The sequence below is a fragment of the Atractosteus spatula genome, chromosome 13 (genome assembly GCF_055471065.1).
Source record: "Atractosteus spatula isolate fAtrSpa1 chromosome 13, fAtrSpa1.hap1, whole genome shotgun sequence".
In the NCBI taxonomy this organism is placed as follows: domain Eukaryota; kingdom Metazoa; phylum Chordata; class Actinopteri; order Semionotiformes; family Lepisosteidae; genus Atractosteus; species Atractosteus spatula.
The window spans coordinates 32452429-32477197 of record NC_142718.1 but is presented as its reverse complement, the minus strand read 5'-3'; the positions used below and the strand labels follow the sequence as shown (position 1 = coordinate 32477197).

The 24769-nt window shown below is 36.0% G+C and overlaps 1 protein-coding gene across 2 annotated transcripts in view; it reads right to left on the bottom strand.

Moving 5' to 3' along the window:
- kalrna (kalirin RhoGEF kinase a) overlaps positions 1-24769 on the bottom strand; it is a 209033-nt gene that overhangs the window by 42262 nt on the left and 142002 nt on the right. Inside the window, exon 34 of one of the 2 annotated variants that reach the window (XM_088930063.1) lies at positions 11903-12149. In XM_088930063.1, the coding sequence (XP_088786189.1) occupies positions 11903-12149 (247 nt within the window). Of the gene's footprint in view, positions 1-2153; positions 2338-11902; positions 12150-24769 lie in introns of those variants that run through there. The other variant, XM_088930062.1, reaches the window with a different exon arrangement.

The following is a 24769-nucleotide window of genomic DNA, read 5'->3' as shown; positions in this document are numbered from 1 at the left end:
CTGTACACTAATTTAATTTTTTTTCCCCCCCACTTTCCCGGCAAAGTCAGGCCACAACATTTGAATGGAATCAAGGTCAGGTGACCGTGGGGCCAAGCACATCACTTTCAAAATCAGTTGTTCCTTTTTCTAATTCAAGTCATTTTGGCTTAGGTCTATGTTTTTAGTGTCATTATTAAGTTGTAAAACCAATCCTTTACTGACAAGTCACCTTCCTGTGAATATTACATTCAATGTAATGTTACCTTCTGTTCTTACATATATGTCCAAACCACAGCAATGTCACCTTCATGCTATGCTGTCAGCATGACGTAACATTTTGGTGGTCTCCTGGCTGGTTTTCTTCCCATATACAGCTTTCACCCATTTCATTTGACCAAAAACTGTCTTCTGTATCGGTCTTTATGGTTTGATGGTCACTCTGGGATGTTCTAAGAATTTCACTATTGAAAAGGTTTTTGAGCTGCAACTCTCCCCCATGCTACCTGCTTTTTTGAAGAAGTCCATTTACAGTTTCCTATGGAAACAAGCAGAAAGCTGGTTAAAAAAACGATGAGCCTCAGATTACAGAATGCAGCAATTATACCGTCTTCTCTTCTACAGTAGCTGTTTTTCTTGATGGTTAGCCTTGGACACTTCTGTTTGGTCTCTGTTTGTATTGTACCTACTGATTACGGTCTATATACCATGATGTAGCACTGGACTTGCCGTTTCCCTCACAGAATGCCCTTTTTAATTTGTGATCAGCATATTTTATCTCCTTTCTTTGGGCCATGGTAACATCATCATGCCCTCCACTATTCTCTTTCAGGCTCGCGGCCAATAAAATCAGCTCATCCCAAATTTGTCTCCGTTAGCTCTGGATCTGAGTGTTGTCTGTTAAAAGACAGTAACACTTTCATAAAAACAACTGAGGTCACATGCCTGTGAACATTCAGTACCCTGTGGGGAGTGGGGTTATAAAATATCCATTTTTGTTGCTGATGTTACTGAACACATCATTAAAGTTTACAAGATATTTTCTTTCTTGACTCTTAGTAAACAGTTGTCAAACAAAAATCAAGTTAAAATTTGTTTTAGAACACAGCCCTTGTTAGGGCTATTTTTTTTCTTTTTTACTCCTACACCATATTGCAAGCATTAGAAATTGCATTTATCCATGTACAACGTTATTTTTGCAGTCATATTCGTGACTGAATTTTCTCATTTCCTCACATGACAGAAGTTCATTTTAGTTCAATTTGCTCCAGCTGTGTGCCCCTTTCAGTGTTAACTGTCATGACTTTTGCATTCTATGCTATAAATCATTGCTTAGAAAGGCTTCTTCTGTTAATGAATAATGGAAGTGCACTTTGGGGATAAATTAGCATAGAGCCAAAAGGCACTTTGCCTCTGTTGTTTCCCCAATTGAGAAAAAAAGTGAGAGTTACAGAGCTCTTAGAGTGAACTAGACGAATAATGATTTAAATTGCAAATCACACAATTAAACCATTTACTACTATATTTTACTCTAAAATACTAGAAGATTCAAGATTGACCATAGTGTGTAGGTTAAGGTACTGTATAATCATAATAACATGTGATGTTAAAGTGGATCCATTTCAACATATTAGATCTAATTACTGAAAAGGGCTACAAAAAAGCAAAGACACTATAAGCTTTTACACATTACTATAATGTTTCAAAAACTATGCGTAAATAATTATCCTTCATACCATGGTGTTTGTGAAACATATTAAGTACCATTCAGTTCTCTTGCATGAGGTGAAGTACAGTTAAAATAACTGGTTCAACTTTGCCAATAAATATATATTCAATGGAAAAACATTCTTACAGCTCTCAATATAAAACTTAATTTCTACAAGACCGCATCTGTAAGCACTGTCCAGGCTTTAAAAGTCTGCTACTTTATTTTGATGACCACCTTTACTAAGAGCCTACTGACAACTTTTTTTTCATGTCATCGCCTATTTTAATTTTAAACCCTGTAAACCCCCCCCCCCCCCCCCCCTTACAAGATAAAAAGAAAATGGGCTGTGATTTTAAAAACATCAATGTGCCACTTTCAGAAAACCTCTAGCTCCTGTATGGCATAAACACCCACCCAGTTCAGGATATTTACGGCTGGAATGGATAAAGTCCATGTTACTGACCTCTTCCATTATAGCAGCAGCAGCAGCACTTTGCTAGAATCCAACCAAAGCAAGACTGGGAGGAACAGCATTTCCGCCCACTTTTCATTCTGCCCTGGTCCTAGTCATGGCAGGGTGAAAGCCGCAGAAAAGATAAGATCCGCAAGCGAGGTTAGCTGCTGCTTCTGCATGAAGCCACTGATCTAAGTTTCCCTAGTTTACTATGCAAGTACTACCTTCTAGTCAGGGGAGGATCTGTAGGGAAGAGGGGGTGGGTCTAACTCTCTGGCTGCTCCTAGGGAAGAAAAAAACCGGGATCATGCAGAAGTGCAGATCATGTTACACGTCCTTAAACAAAGGCTCCACTGACTCGAGCCAGCTATTCAAAACCTAACCTGCTGAGAGAACATTTAACACAGTTGGGCAAAAAACAAAAAAAATAAAACATCAAAATAAAGCCATGATTATCTATAGCTAGCTGCGAGGTCTTTTCACAAAGGGACTGCTCTCATTTTTGTAAATACAGTACTAAAAGAAACAACATTGAATGCTTGCTATTATTACAGTGTATTAGCTACTAATTTATTTCTTTTCATTAAGAACGCATTGAAGATTTATAATTTATTACTTTTATTAAGAACACATTGAAGATTTAACAGTAATCTTGTAATTAGATACATAACGCACCAGGTATCATTAAAGACATTACATGTAAAAACAAACCATACAGAACCAAAAGCCTTCTGGAGCTTATCTGTGTTTAGTAAGAGTGTAATCAATTTTCATACCATTTACTCCACATACTTAGGATATGGTATAACTCAGATTAAAATAAATTTGCAAAAAACTTTACCTCACTTTGATAGCATAAAGACAGCATAATGATTTGGGTATTTTTAATATCTAACAATGGACTTTTTCTAAAATTGTTCAATTTGTGAATAGTGAGACTGAGTGGGGCAAATATTATCCTTTGTGAATCATGTCTAGGTAATGTTTTTCTATATCACACAGTTAGATTGGGGCTAGATGGAAATTATTTCTAAGCAATGTATGGGAAAACTCACGATCATACTGTACATAATCTAAAATTAACTACGGGGGACATACCTGGTAAAAACTATAAGTGACCAGATAAATGAAGTTAGTCATAAAAGAAAAAATTCCCCTTAAAAGTATTCTAAAGATTCTTAAATAACACATATACTGTACTTGCGTACGTCACTGATTAATGTGTATTTATAGCTAGAGATTTTGCCTTCCAAATGATTAGAGGTTGTATGATTGTTTATTATCATAATTTATTGAAGATAAAGCACCAATTAATGCTTTACACAAGAAGGGGAGCCACTTTATTCACCACTTGATTGCAACACCCACCTGGGTGACATGTGGCAGCCACTCTGCGCCAGCAGCCCCACTTCACAGCAGATCAGGTGGAGAAGTGAGAAACTGCTTAGCTAATTGAATTAAGAGCCAGATTGTTCAAGCTCAGAGTGGAACTTATCCAGGACACGAGCGACAACATCAATACTCTTATGAACAGTAACATGGGATTTTTAATGAGCTCGGGGTCCCCTGGTCTTATCAGAAGTACGGCTTCTCATAGTGTCCTTGGTCACCATACTGGGGTGTTTGTTTGGAAAATCTTAGTCCAATGGGAGGAGTGTCGCCTACTGGTCCATCAAAACCACATAAAGAAGACACCTGGTTTGCCTTGGAGTTCATCCATTTAGATGATAAGAATTACAGTACATACAGTGGATACGTGTAATATTAAATATATTATTTTTCAAAGCACATTTTCAATATGTTACACACATTTGCAACTGAGAACTTTCAGTTTTTACTATTTGGATTACATGTCGAAGCACTAAGAATCCATATAAGAAAGGGTTTAAGGAAATTATTTGGAACTGTTCAATAACCAAATTACTACAGAATAATGGCAAAAGGAAATCAAACATTAAAACATTAAACATTCACCATGGATTCTGTGTTTTTTCAAATGATACCGTATCTTACAGTTAATTAGTTGAATAGTTCAGTGTCATTTTTGGTTGCATGATCACGGTCATCTTGAAACACCCTTGAATTCTGGCCATCTAGAGGTTGTTAATTGGCTCAGGGGTAAAATGAGTTATTACTGCAGACACACTGCACAGAGAATGCAAGACACTAGAAAACTGGAGCAGATTGTCTAAAAAAGAATTCCCAAATTCCCTCTGCTGCAGGTGTCCCAGTTTCGCATCTACAGTAGAGAAGCATCATGTATTTCACAGATACCCATTGCAGCATGTATGAGAGGCAAACTGCACAATAGTCTTTTCTTGCACTGCACAGGCCCAACACAATTTAAAATTTGAGCACCAAAATTAATAATTTTATGCAGCCCAAAACTGGGACATCTACTAGGTTTTGTGAGAATGCTAGACAGCTAGATGTTTATGTGATACGTTAAACGTAAACACATTAAATATTTTATTGCACATACTACATAGTTTACAATTCATTGTATGGTTTTAAGTCAATGTTCTAAATCTCTAAACCAGACTTGAAAAAGTTAATGGTGTTTTTCTTCAAATATTGTTGTACAAAGAGGTTTGTTCAATTTCTTTGCATTAAGAATTTAGTAAACGTGGTCGGCACTTGAGTCTAACATTTTTAGCTGACACTGGTTTAAATATGGTACCAATCTAAGAAGTAAAAAATAAATTGATATTACTTCTGTTGTAACTTTTACGGATAAATTCATAACTTGCTGTAGAACCTTTACAACCTTAGAACAATTCTTGTTAAATACAATGAAACCGAAAAAATGTCAATTTTCTTTGCTTTTGCTTTGAGTTATGTACAGTATTACAGCAGAAATTAAGATACTTTTTGTTTTGCTTAGATTACAAGTAAAATTTTACTATACATGTATCCAGATTCTGTACAGAACAAGGACACAGAGTCACAATTGGAAGGTAAAAGAAAATTCAATTCCTGTTAGAGAAGAGAAAACAATTTTGCAAAAACTGTAGCAGGTGTCTGGAAAAGGTTTCTGTGCCAGGTGGTTGAATTCCAAACCCCGAGCTCCTTCAAGAAGTAGCTGGATAAAATTTAAGATTCACTGAGCTGTTAAACTCCTAAATAAGCAAAATAGGCCCAAAGGCCTTCTCTGGTTTCCTTCCTAAGTTTATAATAGTGCTGCTATTTCTCCACTGGTGGTGCCTCTGCTTCTTGTCTTACTGATAGATTTAAGCACACACTGTCCAAAAGTTTGGCTGAAATAAATCCAAAATTTGAGTTTATAACAAAGGTCAAGATAAGGGTTAACATTATGCCACAGCCAGTGAAATATAAATATAGGTAACAAACTCCTGAGTTTAAGATTCTTCAACTTGTATCCCTCCACCAGTCTGCGCTTCTTCACTACTGTATTTTCACCTACAGTAGGGGCAGTCCGGATGGCCTTATCCCACCAGCCAGGCTTTCCTCTATTCAGTCCCACAGGAAAGCTGGTTTAAGCCAAATCAGATGTGTAAAAAAAAATCACAAATGTACGTTCCAAGAATGCAGCGGTCCACCCCGATCCTGGACATTTCATTATACGAAGGTGCTTTTCTGTTCCAATATTGTGATGCTGTGCTGAATAAATGAAATTGGCTCAAATGTCTGTTTTGTGAAAAAAAACATTGGGAATTCTCTCCAAATATTCAATAGTTTTATTAGAACATAAAGGATATATTGGGAGTCATAACTGACCAGAAGAGTGGGTGGTGATACTGCACTAATGTCTGCTCATTGTATGCAGTAGTTGTAAGTACAGATTATGCTTATTTTAGATTTATCAGAGCAGTAAATTGACTTGTACGTCTATCAGGACTGTGCACTGTCATAGGCATAGTTAAAAGGGAGCTCAGGAGCTGGCTACACTTTATTAAATTGCATTTAATAGTGGTTAGATTGCTGGTTAGCTATGCTGGGACTGACCTTTATACAAGTGCTGCTATAATAAAGCACTGTCAAGTAATGATCAATTATACTGTGTTAAAGTGAGAAAATCCAAGTCTGGAGCTTCGAACTGCAATCATTTTACTCAACATAAATCTTCAAATAGGGTCCAATCAACTTCCAAACATGTATTTAAAAATCCAAATTGATGATATCGGTCAGCAGGGAACTGTTCACAAATGCCACCTAGTCTCACAGCGAGGTTTTGTCTGCCTTTTTCATTCAATAACATAAAATGAATTCAAACCCACATGCACTCAGCTTTAATGTTAACACAAACACACACATGCATTTGTCTGGCTTTAAGCATACAGCAGTGAAACATATTCAGAAAGATCCATGGTCTCTTGCTGTGTTGCATTTACATAACCTTCTGCTAATCCTACAAAAGTAGGGCATTACAATCTATGGAGGGGAAGAAAAAAAATTCCACAATGCCAAGAAAAAAAACACTCCCTACTCAAAGGCCTATGTACTCAACCTACTTAAATGTGCGAAGTACACAAGATAACATCTACTAGAGAAGAAAGTAGGCTTTCTGAAGGTGTTTTCTGTATTATCAAGCAGGGGTCAGATGGTTCCCTTGGCTTCTGATAGCAATCATGCCATATGAAAAAGCCACAGTAAACCTGAACGGTTTACATTGCTGTGCTTGTCTTTCACCTTTTTTCTTCCATGAGTGAAATTTACTGGCTTGAGCCACTGGATGGAAAGCAGGAGCAGGGATTTCTTTCTTTGTATTCTATATTGCAAAGATCATCGACTCTTGATCAGGTCATCAATGTAATTGAGATTCTGTTCTCCACGACCTCTCTGGTTACACACAGGCATTTCTGCTATAATGAATAGGTTTGTTCCCAGAAAACACCACCTTATAGAAAAGCAAGTTATAGAAACCATTGGGTCATTGGGAATTGAGGGCTAGAGTTCGGATTCACAATGTATTACTTCTACACAATGTGTTCTTGTGATACTTTTAAACAGAACAGAGTGAAGAAATTGATAAAATAAGGAATAATGGGCATCAATATTAACATTGCTTTGAAATGGGAAATTCTGAGGTGGAGGAGGGTGAGAAAATTTTTTGTAAGAAACATTTAATACACACTACTATTATAAACCCAGTAGTGCAGACGAGATCACGTTCTTTCCTTTCTCTCATATCTCTTTACAACATCAAGCTTTTGTTCTAGAGTAAATCGCTTTTCTTTTCACTTGCAACACACACACTAAAAGAAGACTCTATACCCTCGCCCCTCATTGTAACAGCAATATTTATATCAATGTTTCCAAAGAATGAAAATATAGTAGCTTAGCACAGATACACAACTTTGAAGCCCATGCAGGTTGAACAAAGACTGACAGCAGTGCGTGAGAGAATATGCCAGCATGCACAACTGTTTTACTCTACGTGTGTAACTAGCTCCAGTACACCGGAATTGCATTATAGCCAAAATGCACTCGCATTATGGAAAAGTGTTCCCTAATAAGTCAATAATGTTACAGCCGATTTGCATTTTGGAAAGACACATTATTGCAGAAATAACTATTATGATTCTTAATGTTTTTTTCTGGAATTTGTAATCTGTAAATTTAAATAAAAAAAAACACAGCCTAACAGCCTCTAGCTAAGACAGAAGTACAGCACCTTGACAGAGGCTAAGGCAGCAAGATCCACATGATGCCAAAAACATATTTTCAATTACTAGGGATAAACAGTGATCCAAGGGAATAAGAAAGTGCAATTTGTGAGGGGTATGGTGAGAGGGGAACAATCTGTGTTTAAGTTAACTCAGTTTAAAGACATCCTTTTGAGTGATGTGTTATCAACAGAGAAGGTTTACATTGTAAACAAAAAACGAGGGGTAGTGTATAGACAAAACGAACTATATACTAAGACCATACAGCCTCAAACACTACTAAGAAGCCATACCCTATGATTTAACTTACAAAAATGGTATAGGAGACTTTCACACATAAAATGCATGGCCTCTAGCATCATGACATATACTGTAGTTATGTGAGCAGAAGTAATGAAAATGCTACACGTGTAATTGGAGTTCTTATTCAGTGTGGATGCAAGTTCTAAATAAGAAAAGCTGTTCTAAATCTTTCTGGTCATTTCCACATTGAAAATACAATGTTTCAAATGCACAGTAGCACCTTCCATAAACAAATTAGTTCCATTCCATAACAAAGAGACATTGAGAGGAGGGCTTGCAGGTTATTTATAAAAGAGGGAACTGTGAAAAAGAGGAAGTCTAATGACATTGAGTAAGATGTGGCAACATAATAATGGCTACTGTTTCTAGATAAACACATTATGGTGTGTACATTGGGACAGTGTAATGAACTCAGGATCCTTAACAGGGAACACGAGAATGAAAACAAGCCTGAACCTATTAATTGACATCAGAACGAACTGTACTAGAATCATCGTGACAAAAGGAGAAGTCAACAAAAAGCTGACAAGTTTCTACAGCACTTCACCTGCCCAGCAGAAGGACAGGAAACTGGAAAAGACATCTGCAAATAATGAAGCTATTGGAAAAAATAAGAACAGGTGGAAAAGGCTGTGATGAGACTTCTCAAGCTGAGCACAGCTTTAGCAAGGTAATCCATACAATTAACATTTGACCAAGATGTGACCCGCAATTTTCCATTTTTATTTTTAAATTGAAATGTACGGCATTCCTCTCAGTCCCTGCAGACCTGCTAAATAGGGACAGGTACACATGAAAGCACTCCGTTTCCTCAGTTTAATTGTCAACATACAGTAACTCTAAATATTTGCAGCACTGAAGGCACACAGGAATAGGCTCAGACATCACTGAATTAAACTGGGAAGGATGTTTTATATTCTTATCCTCAAAACAAGGGAAATAGTGTCCGGGAGGCAAAAGCAATTCCCATGTACAATACCGGAATTTTATCTGTGTCCTACAGAGCAAGCAAATAATAGCATGGTTTTTTTTAGTATTCTGAAGTGCTATGCTGCCATTAAATACTTATTTAGAAAACAACTTGAGAAGCACTTTTGAATTTTGTGCAAATGTAAAATCTGTTGTTTAATCTATATTGAGGTATAATACTTCAGATTACCTCATTCGCATTTCGTAACCCTGTTCCCAAAAAATAAAGACTGCTGGCCTCAGTGAAATGCATTGGAGGTAGATTTAATCAGGTTTATCAAGGTTGTTGTTACACAGTGCAATATACTGTAATGCACTTTGCTCTTCCTTTCCAAGCATGCCTGGGTACTTTAACAGTAAAAAGCTCCTGATCACTCAATCCAGCTGAGAGTAGGCCAGCAACAACACGCATATTTTCATTTTTAAAATATGTAACTGGGCAGCATGGTGGCGCAGTGGTTAGCATTGCTGCCTTGCAGCACTGGGGCCCTGGTTCAATTTTAGACCTTGGATGCTATCGGCAAGGAGTCTGGATGTTCTCCTCGTGTTCACGCGGGCTGCCTCCAGATGCTCCGGTTTCCTCCCACAATCCAAAAACAGTACTAGTAAAATATTTGGCTTCCAGGAAAATTGGCCTTGGTGTGTGTGCATGTTTGTGCCTGTGTGCTCCTTGCAACGGTCTGGCGTCCCATCCAGGGTGTGCACTGCCTTGCGACGGTTGCTTGCTAGGTTAGGCTCGTGCCCCCCTGCAACCCTGTGCTGGACAAAGCAGTTCGAAAATGGATGGATGGAAAAAGATGTAACTGCCAATAGTATAGTCATTTTGTTTGCTCGGTCTCTGCAAGCTCTATATGGGCAAAGCACCATTTGCATTGCACATTTCTTGTTAATTTGGAACTGGAACATAACAATATCAGTTTACAAGGATGTCAAAACTTTAATATTGTAAGATAAAGGTTTGAAAAAAAGCTTTTGGCCTGATGTTAAAATATGTCTGATACAGTACAGTATATCTGCTTCCCAAAAATACTAGTTGACAACAAATACTGTAGTCACTTTCTTCCCATGCATTACTCAGTAACTTTGGATCCCCTTTGTAACTATTATAAGACTTTAAAACACTACTGCAGTTTTTTCTTTAATATATTTTGGTTAAGTGGAAAGTCTTCCTTCTTAGAACAAAAACCTAGATTTCATTGGAGGTTTCCCTTTCCTTACTTTTGCTAACCTACAGTATCTTCTGTCACTTAATGATGGGGTTAAAAGAGAAATTGCGTTTAGAAACATGGGAGAATGGGCACAGAATTTGAAGCTTTACATTCAGCAATTTACCACAAATATATTATGTGATCAGAAGTTTTCATTGAACAGCCAAGCTTCTGTAACAAAATGCACAGCCCCCTAAGGATGTGGGCTGAAAAGTGTACACCAATCCAAAACTTTTGACAACAATCCAACAGGACAAAATCCACCTTCTCCCTCTTGAATTATGACAATAAAATCAGTAACTTTCATGTAAACTAAATTTGGACAAAAAAGAAAGGGATTTACGTAAAGGAATAATAGTCTTTCTTCTCTGCAAAGAGCACATCGATAGTGCCCTCTACAGGCAATAAATAAAATGGTTTGAACTTCACAGCATAAAGTAAACAGAATAAAAAGTATAAGGATAATAAACAATATTTAGATGTGCAATAGTCCAAAAAGCAACTCTATGTCACTGTTAAATCATCCACAGTAATCTTAGAAGTATAAATAAAAATATATTTACAACTACTCCAATATGGAAAATTATATTACAGTTAAAAATAAATGTAACATATAGTGCAGAATCTATAAAAGTATTAATTAAAAAAACAGCCCATAAATTATCTAGTTCTTAGATTACAGTTCTTTCATATTTGAAAACCGTGACAGAACATTGTTGTACTTTAAGTTTATTCATACTGTAATTTTCTAAACATGTTCCAGGCCACACAGACTAAAATAACTCTAGGAATGTAGCGATTAACTTATAACCCTACACAGCTATTTTAAAAAAAAGAGTGCAATGACTAAAATTGTAATTACTCCACTGCAATTGAAAAGGTCTAAAAAGCAATATATCTACAGCCTCATCTATAAAAATGTACAGTATTGACAAACACAAGGGAAAGAAGTCAACTCCCCCTACCCGTCATTTTTTAAAACTTTTAAAATGTTCTGAACATCCTGTTCCCAAAAGTAACACTTACTCTGAGAAAAAGTTCAAATGAAGTGCATTACTGAAAAATGTCATTCAAGCAAAAAGAATGTTTTTTTAACTAACTTTAAATAGAGGGTACAAAATGTTTTGTAAATGGAAATAGATACAGTATTCACCACTATATATTTACACACACATAATGTATACCAGTCCATTAAAGAATGAATTCTAGAAAGTCTAGTTGTGTATTCAAGTTCACAATTCTTAAAACGAATTGTTAACAGAAGCTTCAAACCATACATTTCAAAGCAACAGCTTGTTACGACACATCCTGACTATACAATACAATGGTAAGCAAAAGGAAAACTGTCTTATTGGGCAAGTTCATGAAAACATTAATAGTAGAAAATAGCAATCATAGCTATTGATGATAGCAGTCAGCCATCATCACTTTTAAAAAAGAATACCTCACAGATGTTATGATAAGCTGTATTAATCAATGAGGCTGATGAGGAAAGAAAGAACTCAGCCTACTGTAAAGTTTACTGCTCATTTATTTAGAAATGATAAGTCACTCTTGAACTCTTTCTAACAGGTCTCCATGCCTTATTCAACCATTCTCATAGCCTGCCACTAAAGCTCTTCAAAATGTCCTTTTCCCCTTCAAAACCTACCTTTTCCGGATGGGAAGAAGCATTCCATCTCCACACTGCTGCGTGAGTGGGATATGCAAAGAGTGCTGCTGGGAACCAGGCCTTCCTGGGGAGGGGTGCGGTCGGTGGTCCTCACGAGACACCAGCCGGGCCTGTCGCTCGGACGCTCCAGTAACTCCACTGTCTGCCCCACCTGGATACTCAGCTCACTGCTGCAGCCAGCTGTGAAGTCCTGGAGAACCACTGTCAGTTCGCAGCCTCCAGATAGCTGATGAGGGGGGAAAAAAAAGAAAACATACTGTAAGAAAGGACGTGAGTCCTCCGAACAAGGTGTGGTTCAGTTGTTTTAAATGATCCCTCATCCCAGTGGACTGAATGACGCTCAGTATAGGGTAATTATTCAAAGATTATCCAGGCTGAACAGCACTACAACAGAATAGGAAATGACGAGGGAAAAATCTATGACAATTACAATGCCCCATACCTCTCAGCAGATCTGAAAATGTGTACTATGGTTCTTTAAGGTGTGGATGAGTAACTTTATGGCAGGTGCTTGGGGCGTTTCATTTTTCCCCAGTGTATTCTTGGTCTAGTTAGGAACATTCGGCAAAAATAAAATCCATGCCAGGAGCGAGGCATGCAAAGGGCAGGGTATTTTAAGCAAGTTAAGCACCCTTCTTTTCTGTACTACAGCAAAGTAAAACAAGTAAAAATTTGATTAATGGTATAAACTGTAAACCATGTGATTTCAGCGTAACCATGTGAAATCTTATCTTTTATGATGTAACTCTTATTATTACTGTTTTCTAAGAAATGGATGATAATAGGGATAAGGGAATGTAGAGGTCTATTAATATGCTGTGTTACTTTATTATGAAAGCACTGATTTTCTTTAGTCAGTCCTAGTCCTAGTAGTTTTGGGTCATGACAGTTTTTTTTAGCAAAGCTTTCCCTACCGGTCTTCATATTTCATTGAATGACTCAGAGGGCAATTATTTAAATCACTATATTTAACTTGTGCTGTTACAGGTGTATTTAGACAACTTAATTATTCGAGTCATGTGTCAGTAATGCACATCGCCAAATGTTTGGCAATGTTTTTAACCGTCTTCATTGTGTAATTATAGACCTTTTCAGTGAAATGATACCTTGATAATTAAACATTAGGCATTGCTGACACATTAGAGAATAAAAAAGAATAAAGACTAACATTGTGGTAGTCTTGTTATTTCACATGTGTACTGTTTATGGATAGCTTCCATCATGTGAATCAAAGAGAATTCATTTAGCATGACAGGAATGAATTCTGCAAATACAGGATTTTCACAAATGGAAGTCACCACTTCACAATGATTCACAAACATGTTTATAAATAAAGAAACGTTTGTTCAAATAACTTTTGTTTTCACAAAACACTTTGATAAAATTACTGTTCTGTGAATGATTAGATGGTCTGTACACAAACTAATCAAAATAATTGGCTGATATCTACAGTATGTAAAATTGAGGATCAAAGGTAAACTAGAAAGCCCAACCATTGAAAATAAAAAGCTGTGTATTTACAGTCCAGCGCCTTGGAATTTACTCTTAACTCCAAAGTCTTCTACGTAAATTATATTTTAAAATAGAATAAATACATTGTTCTATTGTTCACTCAGTGAACTGTACTTAGTTCACTGTTTTGGATTATTACCAGTTTATAGTAACTGAGATACCTTTAGCAGTCTGAAGGCTTTTGTTTAATGTAAAGACATTACAAATATATAAAGCTACAGCTCATGTTCTGGGAGCTGAAATGAAAATATTAAATTTTGTATATATTATTTCTTACTTATGGTGGCTAGGTGAGATTAACAGTTATGCTGGGCTAAACACTGTTCAGATAAACTGTACCATGAATATACAGTAAATATTCCTTTTAAAATCATAAACAGTTTAATATCCTTTGTGTGCCTATATTTGTACTGTATGTTGTTTTTGCACAACTTGTCACAGCCTTTTATATTACGGAGTAAACAGTCTGAGGCAGCTTCTTGATGGTACAGTATCTCTGTGATGAAGATATACTCTTGGCACAGTGTCCAGTTAGAAGAGCTGTTTTTTTTTTAAGTCAATCTAAGCAAGAGGTGGATGTTCGACTAAGAACAGAGCAGCTTAGTAAAGTAAAACAGAATTCCACTGGCAAGTTTCCATTTTAGTCTCTATTTAGTGATGAAGTATTGTTAATCTTAAATCTTCTTTTAAAGTCATACACCTAATTTATAAACATGATGTAGTTCTGGAGTTAATACAACAGTCAGGAACAGAAAAATAACTAGAATCTGAAAATGAAATACAGTACATTTAAACTGTTACTGTACATACTGTATCTCGTGCTAAAAGGTACTTTAGGCCATTGGTTTACATGAATGTCTTAATCTATTTTGCTGTTAGGTCTCTATTGCTCTGTTAACAGAGAGGTTCAAAACTATACATTTACAAATATTATTCAACAGGAAATGTGTACACGAGTAATGGCAGATCATTTGAAAGGAATCAGGAGAATTCTATAATTAGAAAATGATTACATGATTACATTCATGGTGGCAGCATGTGAGGCTATGAGGTTTGCAAATGCTGTATTTTTAAACTATTAATCAGTCTATTTTACTATGACATCTCTAAAGATAATATACTAAGCTCCAGTTAAGCAATTAAGTTGTTTCAAAAATGCTAGCATTTAATTTTTAAATAATAATTCATATTCACATTGTACAATGTAAAAGTACCTTCTAACCTTTGGTATTTCCTGTTGTGTGAATACTGCCCGCCTCTGTGCTTCTATTACATTAGAGCAGGAAGCAATTAAATCTAAAGATCAGACCTAACATAAAACACTTGATATCTGAATCAGCAACTATAGGTGGACTGCCACAGGCATTTTTTCCATAGTGTATTTTTTACTGTCCAGGAGATCTCATTTAAATTTTGGTCTCTCACTTAAAAAAAATATGATTTGTCAAAGACATGAAACAGTAACAGGGAAGATAAAAAACGCAATGACTTGCAGACATTTCATGACAAGAAGGAAGCTTCGGAGGAGACTTCACAGCCCATTAGCAACATTAAAAAAAAGTTTTAATCTGATAAAGTAGGTTTTCTTTCCAGAACTGCATTTCTTGATAGTAGGAAAAGACCAATTAAGAAGGATACCCTACTCCTGAGTATTGATTTCAAAGAGCAAAAGAGTGTAAAGAGTTGACGGTGTTGATTTTTTTAGTTCTAAACTACAAATAAATTAATTACAAGATGTGAGGATGTAGCACTACTTGTTGGCACTTGACATAAACATCATAAACATCAACACAACACAAGAACAATACACAGAAGCTGCTGAAATGCTAGTGTAATATTCTAAGTAAACACAGCTGGCTGTGGCAAGACGTTGCCACTCCAAAGACAAAAATAGCAAAAATTACAACACGATGTGAACTATAAGGAGGTAGTGATATCTCAAGGGATGAGTTCCTATGATATTTTTCTTCTAATGATTATTCATGGATACAGAGCTCCAGTTCTTTAACATTCTGGAAAAAAAACAAACATATTTCCACAAGACACTGAACTGAAACTAAATACAAAGTCCTGCAAAAAAATTATAGTAACTTTGACTGGGCTACTCAAGAACATTCATGTTCTTAGTCTCAAACCACTCCAGTATAGCTTTGGCATTGAGCTTTGGACCATTGTGCTGCTGAACGGTGAATTTGTGAAACAGCTTTTCCTGAACATTTTTTCACTCTTTACATTTGTCCTAACAAACTTTCCAGTCCTTAATAAGGAGAAGCATCTCCACAACATGCTGCTGCCACCATACTTGATGGTAGGAATGGTTTTGACTGGGAGATGTGCTATATTGAGTCTGCTTCAAATGACAGCAAGTTTTAAACCCCAAAAATGTGAAAACTCTGCGACGGTCTGAATTCTTTTGCAAGGCACTATATACATACAGTATATACATACACACCTGAAGAAGGCTCCACAGGCGAAACAGTGTGTTTCCTTTCTTTTCTTTTCAGCATGGAATAAAGCTGTTGCCTCTTACAGTATACAGTATCTTCTAGATACAGTATATATGAGGATACTGTCTATTTCTGAACTCAAATAAAATGCATAAAACATTTTCTTAGAGCCTTTTAATTTAAAAGCTAAACATAACATCTGTGCAAAATCTGTAACAAAAAAAAAACATCTTGTTGTCTGAGCCTGGCCATCATACAGTATAAGGATTATTCCACTTGAGCTTTAATAACCCTCACACTGGTCCTGAGGATGAGCCCTTGATCATTCTAATTTCATTCTGTGCTCAAAGTAACTAAGTATGTGAAAAACGGGACGTGTTTTATGGTCTTGAAAGCTCATATTCCCAATTGGACACAACATTCTTAAGATTAAATCTGATGAGATGCAAGAGTCAGCTCCCATCTGTTGCTCTAAATAAAAGGAGCATAAATATTGACCGGGTTACTCTCTCCGAAGAAACTCCATATCTGCTGTAGAGGAGATTAAAAGAGACCACCAGTGGCTACACTGCTCAGCAGCTCAGCATGTTAAAGGTTTTTTAGGTTGTGCTTGTATCCAGTTTTGCTTTTCATATGCGTACAGTTGGTTTTGTTTCATTAGCTGAGCAATTAGCCATTGAGTCACACTCAGCCAGCACTTTTGTGTTCTGTACATATACAAGGGATACATTATTTCTCGCTGCTTCCGAGAAAATACAAAGGAAAGAATACTAGAAAATCACAGTTTTAATGATTTGGGCACCCACAACATCACAGAAAAAACAAAGAAAGATGGGGATAAAACAGATTTCAGCACTTTGTGTTTTTTAATTGAAAAGTTCATTTAACGGAGTTATAACATGTGTAATCATTTTAGAAGACTACTGCTCCATTAAATGTTGCAAACCACATTGTTTTCCCCCATTTCTCATGTTGGTATGCTGGTTGGCTGGGTGTATAATAGCTTTCAGATATGGTGACTAAAACATAACAATAAAAATAAGAGCTTTCAAAAGAGAAAAAATTAAGCTGATGAAAGAACTAAAGATAACATGCTAAACTACAAAATCTGGATATAACATTTTGGCTTAAATCTTTTAGGCTTACATAGGCTACATGGTGTTACTTCTTTTTAATGAATTTGGCCAGCAATTTTACAGCAGTGCAATAACCTGCTCCCACACCTGCACTTCTCCCTGAGAAATTGTCTTCCCTGTGATGTTCATTAGCAAACAACATCCATTTCCCATTAACTGCTATCTCGTGCCAGGACTGCACTCTAGAGCATGTTGTTCTTATTCTTTCATTAAAGAGCTCAGTGTTTACAGGTTCATAAAATCTGAAAGCTTGGGTGTGTTAAATTGAACAAAATAAATGGACTCACATTATCAAAAATAAAAAAATATGGTCAGTATCTCACTGGCTACACAGAGAACTACTTCTGCCTACGGCAGACAGAATGTACAATTACAAAAAATTAGACGGAATTTTTAAAAATTTTGCTAGAAAATGTAGAATATCAATCAAGTGATTTTATGGTTGTGCAAAACTGTGCAAAATGTTTCTTAGATATTGTTTAGAATATCATTTACAATTTCCATTCAGCCATAAAAGGTTGCTTCTCTAGTAGGAATCAATATAAAAAGAGAACAGGTGTTTTTTTTAAAAGAATGCATTTTTTTTTAGTCTTGAATAGGGAAGACTCCAAGTGAATCTGATTCAAGTAATCAAAATCCCAAAAGGCATTAGGTCAACTCAATGAACTTCTTCAAAATGACAGTGAAATGTGAACAAGAGATCACAAGTGAAAACTATGGAATGTGCAGTTAAAACTAGAAAGAGGAGGTATTTTACACATAGGAGAAAAAAATAAGAAACAGAATATTATACTAAACATTTTAAAGCGATAAAGGTTAAAAGCATACAAAAATAAACTTTGGTGTATTTGAAACATTTCCTCTACTTACATAGCTACTAAATTATTATTTTTCTTAACTTTGACACACATTTTGAGATTCTCAGAACATCAAGTAAACATTCACTCTTTATAAATATTGTATGTGAAGTATAAGGTAAGAATGTAAGAATTGCATGAGAGGTACCTGTGTAGTGTTGCCAGGGCAACAATGCACACCTCATTCCCATCAATTCTGGACACTTTCTGCTGAACTTTGCAAAAGAACCAGTTTTATCAGTGGCATTAGTCAGCTTTTTTTCTTCGCCTAACTTTCTCATATGCAAATCTCTCACAGTTATTATCGAGAAAAGAACATTTTATTTTCAAACTCTGAAAAGACGTACCCTACATCGGAAAAGTAATGTCTTCACTCAATAAAAATAAGCAGTAATCCTCCATATATCTGTAATAGCAATAATGCCCAAGTTTGTTAGCAAATGCTTTTTTTAATTCAAAACCTATTTTTTTCTTTTGGATTATTTCTGGGTCAGACTCTTTTTGTTTATACCCAACAGCTATTAGAAAAAGTCTCACAGACACAAATCAGATTAACAAATGCTATAGGTCAGTCAGAAACTATAAAGCCCACACTTGGTTGGTGAAGCTGCACAAAGAAACCCAGCCTGCAGAATCCATCACTTCTCCTGGCAAAAGTCACAGTCATGCCGCCTCTCCCTTTTCCTGTCCACCTGCTTTCACTTACTACACTGTGCTGATGTCATGCCTGTTAACTGTGCAAGTCAGCAAGGCTTTTTCTGTCTCTATAGCTCGAAACAGATACATTTCCTAGAATTCGAAGCAGGATATAAAAACATCAACTTTGGAATCTGCTTTTCAACAGCAAGTAATGGTTAAATGAGAAGTCTGGAGCTCTCGGGATTGCTCAGGATCAATCTTTCTCATTTCAAAAGAAGAAAAAGGAAGGTTTTGTGACAAAATGGGTGCTATTCAGATTAAATACAAAAATTAAATGACAGTATTCAACCTTAAAGTAAATTGTGTAACAAATACTGAAAGTTTTATTTGGATTTTTCCTGCATTTCAGTAAACTTTGCAATGAGTTACAATTGCTGATCAAAATGTGTTGTTCTTAATTCTGTTTTCCATATAATGCTAAGACCAGAGTTCAGCTGTTTCATATAAAACAGCAAAGTACTAGAATAGATATCCCTTGTACATTCCAAGCATGTGGCAGTCTTAATCAGTTCATTGCATTTGTTTTTCACTTGAACACAATCAAGTCCTGGTACTGTTTCTACTTATGACAGTTTCTAATAGTTTTCTATATCCAGCACGCTGGTAGTGGTAAAGAAGAAATATTTGCTCAGATTTTGTCTTTCGTGCAACTTTAATTAAAGTACCACCCCTTACTGGAAAAGCTCATACACATAGTGGCATAAACAGGAAACTAAAATTAATATGAACAATTCTGCCTGAAGATTCTTGGGAGTTCTATTAGTTTATCAGGAAAACTCCACAACAACATAAACATTCATGATATACTGTAATAACATTTCACCCCTACAAACTACAATACATATTCAGTATTTGCAGTTATAATTTGAATAATAAAACACATAGCCAATTACCAAGAAATTTATGTTAACTAAAATTCACATTATATTCTGGAAAAAAATATGTTTAAAAAAATAATTAAGTTACTGAAACTACAGTCAAGCACAGCATATTTTTCATTATGTAAAATTTGAATTGCACCTGTGTTTCAGTTAGTGCACTAAAGTAAATAAAGTAAACCAATAATGTTGCAGTTAAGTTAGGGTTACATGCAATTCTGAAGAAAGTAAAACTGAATATGTAAATCACTCTTATTCAATCCAAAAATCTCCTTAACTGAAATTCAGATTAATATGTAAAACTATCAGTTATGTGCAGAGGTTACTCTAATGAGCTTACTTCCTTAAGCAAATTAACATGATTGTTAAAAGGTGAATACTCTTTTATGCCCAAGCAGGGCTTCGGCTTTTTTGCTTTAAACATACTAAATCTGGATCTTCTGTTGGCCAATAAAATATTTAATTTTTTTAGACTGATCCTACTTTCTGGACTGCATAATATTAAGATAAACTCTGCAGATTCTGATTAGAACTTGTTTAGCCCAACTATTCAGTTCTTGGCAACGCACTCAAATTGATCCATATTTAATTGTTTTAGATTTTTATAGCCAGGGAAAATGGTGCAGTCCTTACAAGCACTATAATGAAAGGACATACAGAAAGCAATTTTAAACCACACTTTTAAAGTAAAGCAAGGAATTGAATTAGTTCTTAATATTATCTTTAGATTAAGACCAGTTTGTCAAAGTGAAGGCAATGTAAATTATTAAATATAAAAGGGGTGCAAATGATCTACATGTAACTAATTTATTCCTTGCATTTATCCTATTCATTGCATTTTTCGTTCTAACGCACTTTACATATTAGGGTGGGGGACGCATGGAGGAAACCATTGTGTGTCAGCAGATCAGGCACACAGGTTAAAAATTGCTTCACTTACTGAATCAAAGGAGAATTTTAGATAGGCTAGAATTTGCAAGCCAGAGTGAATATTAGCTAAAATGCTGGAGTTAACACATACTGAAAATGTATTATTGAGATTAGTCCACAAGAAGAAAATAAGTCTTATTTTTTATACAGTACATACCCTTTTCAGTTAATGGTTTCAAATATCCACTGTTACAAGTAATGTTATGTTTACATGGGTTTTAGTTTTAAGCAACTTCATGCACTAAACGTGGCACACGTTCAAACCCAGGAATACAAATTCAATATTTCAAAAATGAATCTCTTGAAATTCAGCAACAGCATTCATTATTGCCTGGAATGGCAGATGCGTTTTGCTCATACCAGATGAAGACAGGCAAAACTGTGGCTGTCAATGAATAATTGCTAGAGGCAAGGACTTCGGCATATTTTTCAAGACACCTCTCCCAAGAGGAAGAGCGAAACAACTAGAGTGAACGATACTCAATAATCCACTGTTTTCTGCAAAGCCTAGCTCTAAGGATGATCACATATAAAAGGGACATCTCCAACAAATGAAGGAAAGCCAAGATGAACAGAAAATTGATAGCAGCTGGAGAAGGAAATGACTGGTGTCTAGTACATAAATAAGTATGGATTTTATGTAAGAAGTAGGTGAAGTACTGTAAAAGACAGATCAGACACTAAAGACATTCTTTAGAGAATATAGTAATACACAATGCAGTAACATATAAGAGATGTCCATCACACCACTGAGAGCAATGAAGCCTAATCCAATGATTTAATGCCTAATTATGCCTAATACCTAAAACAAATATAAAGAAAGTACTAATGACAATTGAAGTTATTTATTTATAGTAAGAAGTGTGTATCACCATATGGATGTACGCCATGCTCAACAGCTCTTTAATATTATAGTCCTGCAGTACTAGACCAGAAACATTGTTTGCCACGTGAATCTAAAATATAAGATATTAGACAACAGATGGGTCAGGCAAAGTAAAACAAAATATATTTCCATTTCAACAAAATACTATTCAACAGTCATTATGATCACTATATATACTGTACACATCTGTTATTCCCTATAATTAAACTTAATATCTTAGTAAAAATAAGTCAAAAACTAGTCAGCTATTTTAATTTATAAATGTTTCTACAGTGTTAATGTTACCACCTCATCTCATTCTAAGGTAAACAAAATTAAAATAAACTGTGAGTGAATACTTCCTTGCAAGTGGAGAGAAGTTCAATATCTTTTTAAAAGGAATATGAAATCAAAGTGAGATGTCCTGCTCTTAAGAAAGTGGAAGTGAATTCTGAATTTACTACTGTATATGCAGCTGTGGTTTCAAACGTTTTTCTAGATGTGTCTGAATATTAAATGAATAACGGTGCCTAATTAAGCTTTTAAAACAACACATACATGCATTTAAACAAGTATACTGACACTTATTCAATCACTCTTTTCAGAATTTCATTGGACTCCACATCCGGTATAATACAGAGCATCTTACCCTGTAATGTGCAAGTTCCAACGATGAAAGAGTATCTCTCACAGCCCCTGAAATCTTTAATATCAGCTTTGGACCAAAGCAACAGTCCTTCATGCCTGCTAACCTGTTGCCTGAATCCTCCAGTGCTTACTCTCGCACAAGCCCTTGTCAGATTCGCTTGCTGCACACGCACGCACACACACACAAACCTTGTTTGCAGCCAAGATGGGCTGCTTTGATCTCCAACTCCTACTGGGGCCAACGCTGCATCTGACAAACCAGCCAATGGAAACATGCGAGCTGCTGTCTGCTCAGGGCAATTACATATCTCACTAAATAAATAAACTGCTTCTGGTTTGTTCTGGAGTTTCCTAAGATTTCAGTTATTTAAATCTCACTTAAAATCTGAAAATCTACTTTCCCGTTTACTTCACTCTCATGCTTCAGGAAATATTTTATCAAATGAACTGTATATGATAGAAATTCCATTGGATTTCAATAGCAGTCTATGTAAATATTTAGAAATGCTAACTGACAAAATCCAAAACTTTGAAATTGTAGGTTCCAAAATAGTATATAGTTTTTGGTGCTGTGGTGAATTATGACCAAGCAGTCTGTTCTGTCATGGATACATTATTAAATAGCTATTTCTATTTCAGTCACAAAGAGTTGTTTTTAACAGGCAAAAATGTGAAGTAAACATCGCTGCATTTATAGCTCCTCAGTAACAACTCAAAGACAATCCAACATCATAATTAAATTTTAAGTACTATTAAAAACAAAAGTAAAATGTTAATTTTAGATTTTAATATGTTCTATAATATAATAACATCTCATAAAGTAAATGAGAACATTTTGATTGTAGGCACTGCATATCCTATGACATAATTTTACAGAGTATGAGCGTTTTTAAGGACTTGATAATACAGAGGTACTTAACTACAATAATTAGAAACAGTACATAATAACTAGCGTGTAGATTCAAAAGGAAAATCTCCATTTATAATTAATATAACATTTCAGACTATACCCAATGAAGTCATTTAGTCAAGAATATTTTTCACTGCCTGTTATCATGAAAAGATTACCTTTATCTTATATGAGAATAAGCCTCATATTTCACAGAGCTTTGAGACATCCATGCTGTGCCAATATAGCTCAGAATCAAACGCCAATTCCACTAAAAGATAAACCAGCCAGAAGTTATATCACACTGAAACTCACAAATGGCAACCTGCTGAAGCTAACCAGATGTGAGCCTGGCCAGTACCAGGATGGGAGACTTCCTGGAAAAGCTAAGGCTGCTGTTAGAAGAGGTGTTAGCTGGACCAGTAGGGAGCGCTCACCCTGTGGTCTGTGCGGGTCCTAATGCCCTTAACAGGGACACTACACTGTAAAAAAGGTGCTGACCTTTAGACGAGACGTAATCCCCATGATCATCAAAAATCCCAGGGCATTTCTCGTAAAGAGCTGATGTGTTATGCTGGTCCTGGCAAAATTTCCCCCTTGGCATTTACTAATCATGGCCTCATAATCATCTCCATCTATGAATTGGCTTCATTACTCTCCTCCTCATTGATAGCTGATGTGTGGTGAGTGTACTGGTGCACTATGGCTGCTGTCGCATCATCCAGGTGGATGCTGCACAGTGGTGGGGCTGGAGATGAGTCCTCATTACCTGTAAAGCACTCTGAGTGGAGTCTGCAGAATGTGCTAAGGTCTCCAAGTATTAACTGATTTAAATGCCTTTAAATACAACAAAATAATTTAGACATACAATACCACTTTTTAGATTATGAGTAGGATAAAGTTTGAAGAGGATGCCTACATCATCAAGAAGGTCCAGTAGTCACCTGTCAATGGGTAGGTGCTCCTACATACAGCAAGTGAACTATACCTATTACTTTGCTGTATGTCTACAATGACAACGGATGTGTTCCTCCAGTCTATATCTAGGGTGACTGCCATATCAGTGACAATATCTATCAGTATTTGACACCAAGATGCTCATACAATAGGTACTTGGTAGGCCAGTGCCTTACAATGATCCCAGGAAATTCACATTAGCTTTTGCTGTGTGGGAACAAACATCATCATTCTGAAAGATTAATGGACTGTGTTGACATTGGTGATGCTACAGCTATGGGCGCAGGTCTCAAAATGTCAACGTACTGCTGCACAGTGGAGATACTCCCATCAACCACAGCACTGAGCTTGAATATCCTTCTTTCTACATACACACAATTACTCATTTCTACCTAATTTTTAATGTTTCCTTACAGAAAACTCAGCAACTTCATGTTTTTTTCTGTGTAATAATGTTCAGCCATAGCCAAATAAATACAGCACTACAGCTCAGACAGAAAGCAGTATCTTTTGCCAACATCCAGGTCGTTATTATGCACTTTTACTTACAATCTGCAGATGGTGACAATGAGTCAATAAGTTACCACTGTGGAGGTATTTGCATATGAACTCTTACTTGACTAATTACTATTATAAGGTTTATGAGTATTCCATGAGCCTACTCTCATAAAACTATAGTCGTTGCAGTGCAGAAGTGATCCCTCACCACGTTTGTTCCGCATAATTAAACATAATTAATCATACCAGGCCAATTATAGGTGCTTTCTGTCTGCTGGTAAGGCTGTTGAAATGAATGGTGGATGGAAGCATCCCCGATTGCCCTAGAAACGTCACGGTCAATTTTTCACTGAGCTGCGGCATTTCCACTGAACTGTAGTATTGTTACGGACTCAAAACAGTAAACCGATATGCATTTTATATATACAAATATAATCTTTTCATGTGTAAACTCACATGTACTGTACATTTTTCTTACCATGCATATGCTGTGACCCTTTTTGTTGTTTCATACTCAGGAGGTAACAAGG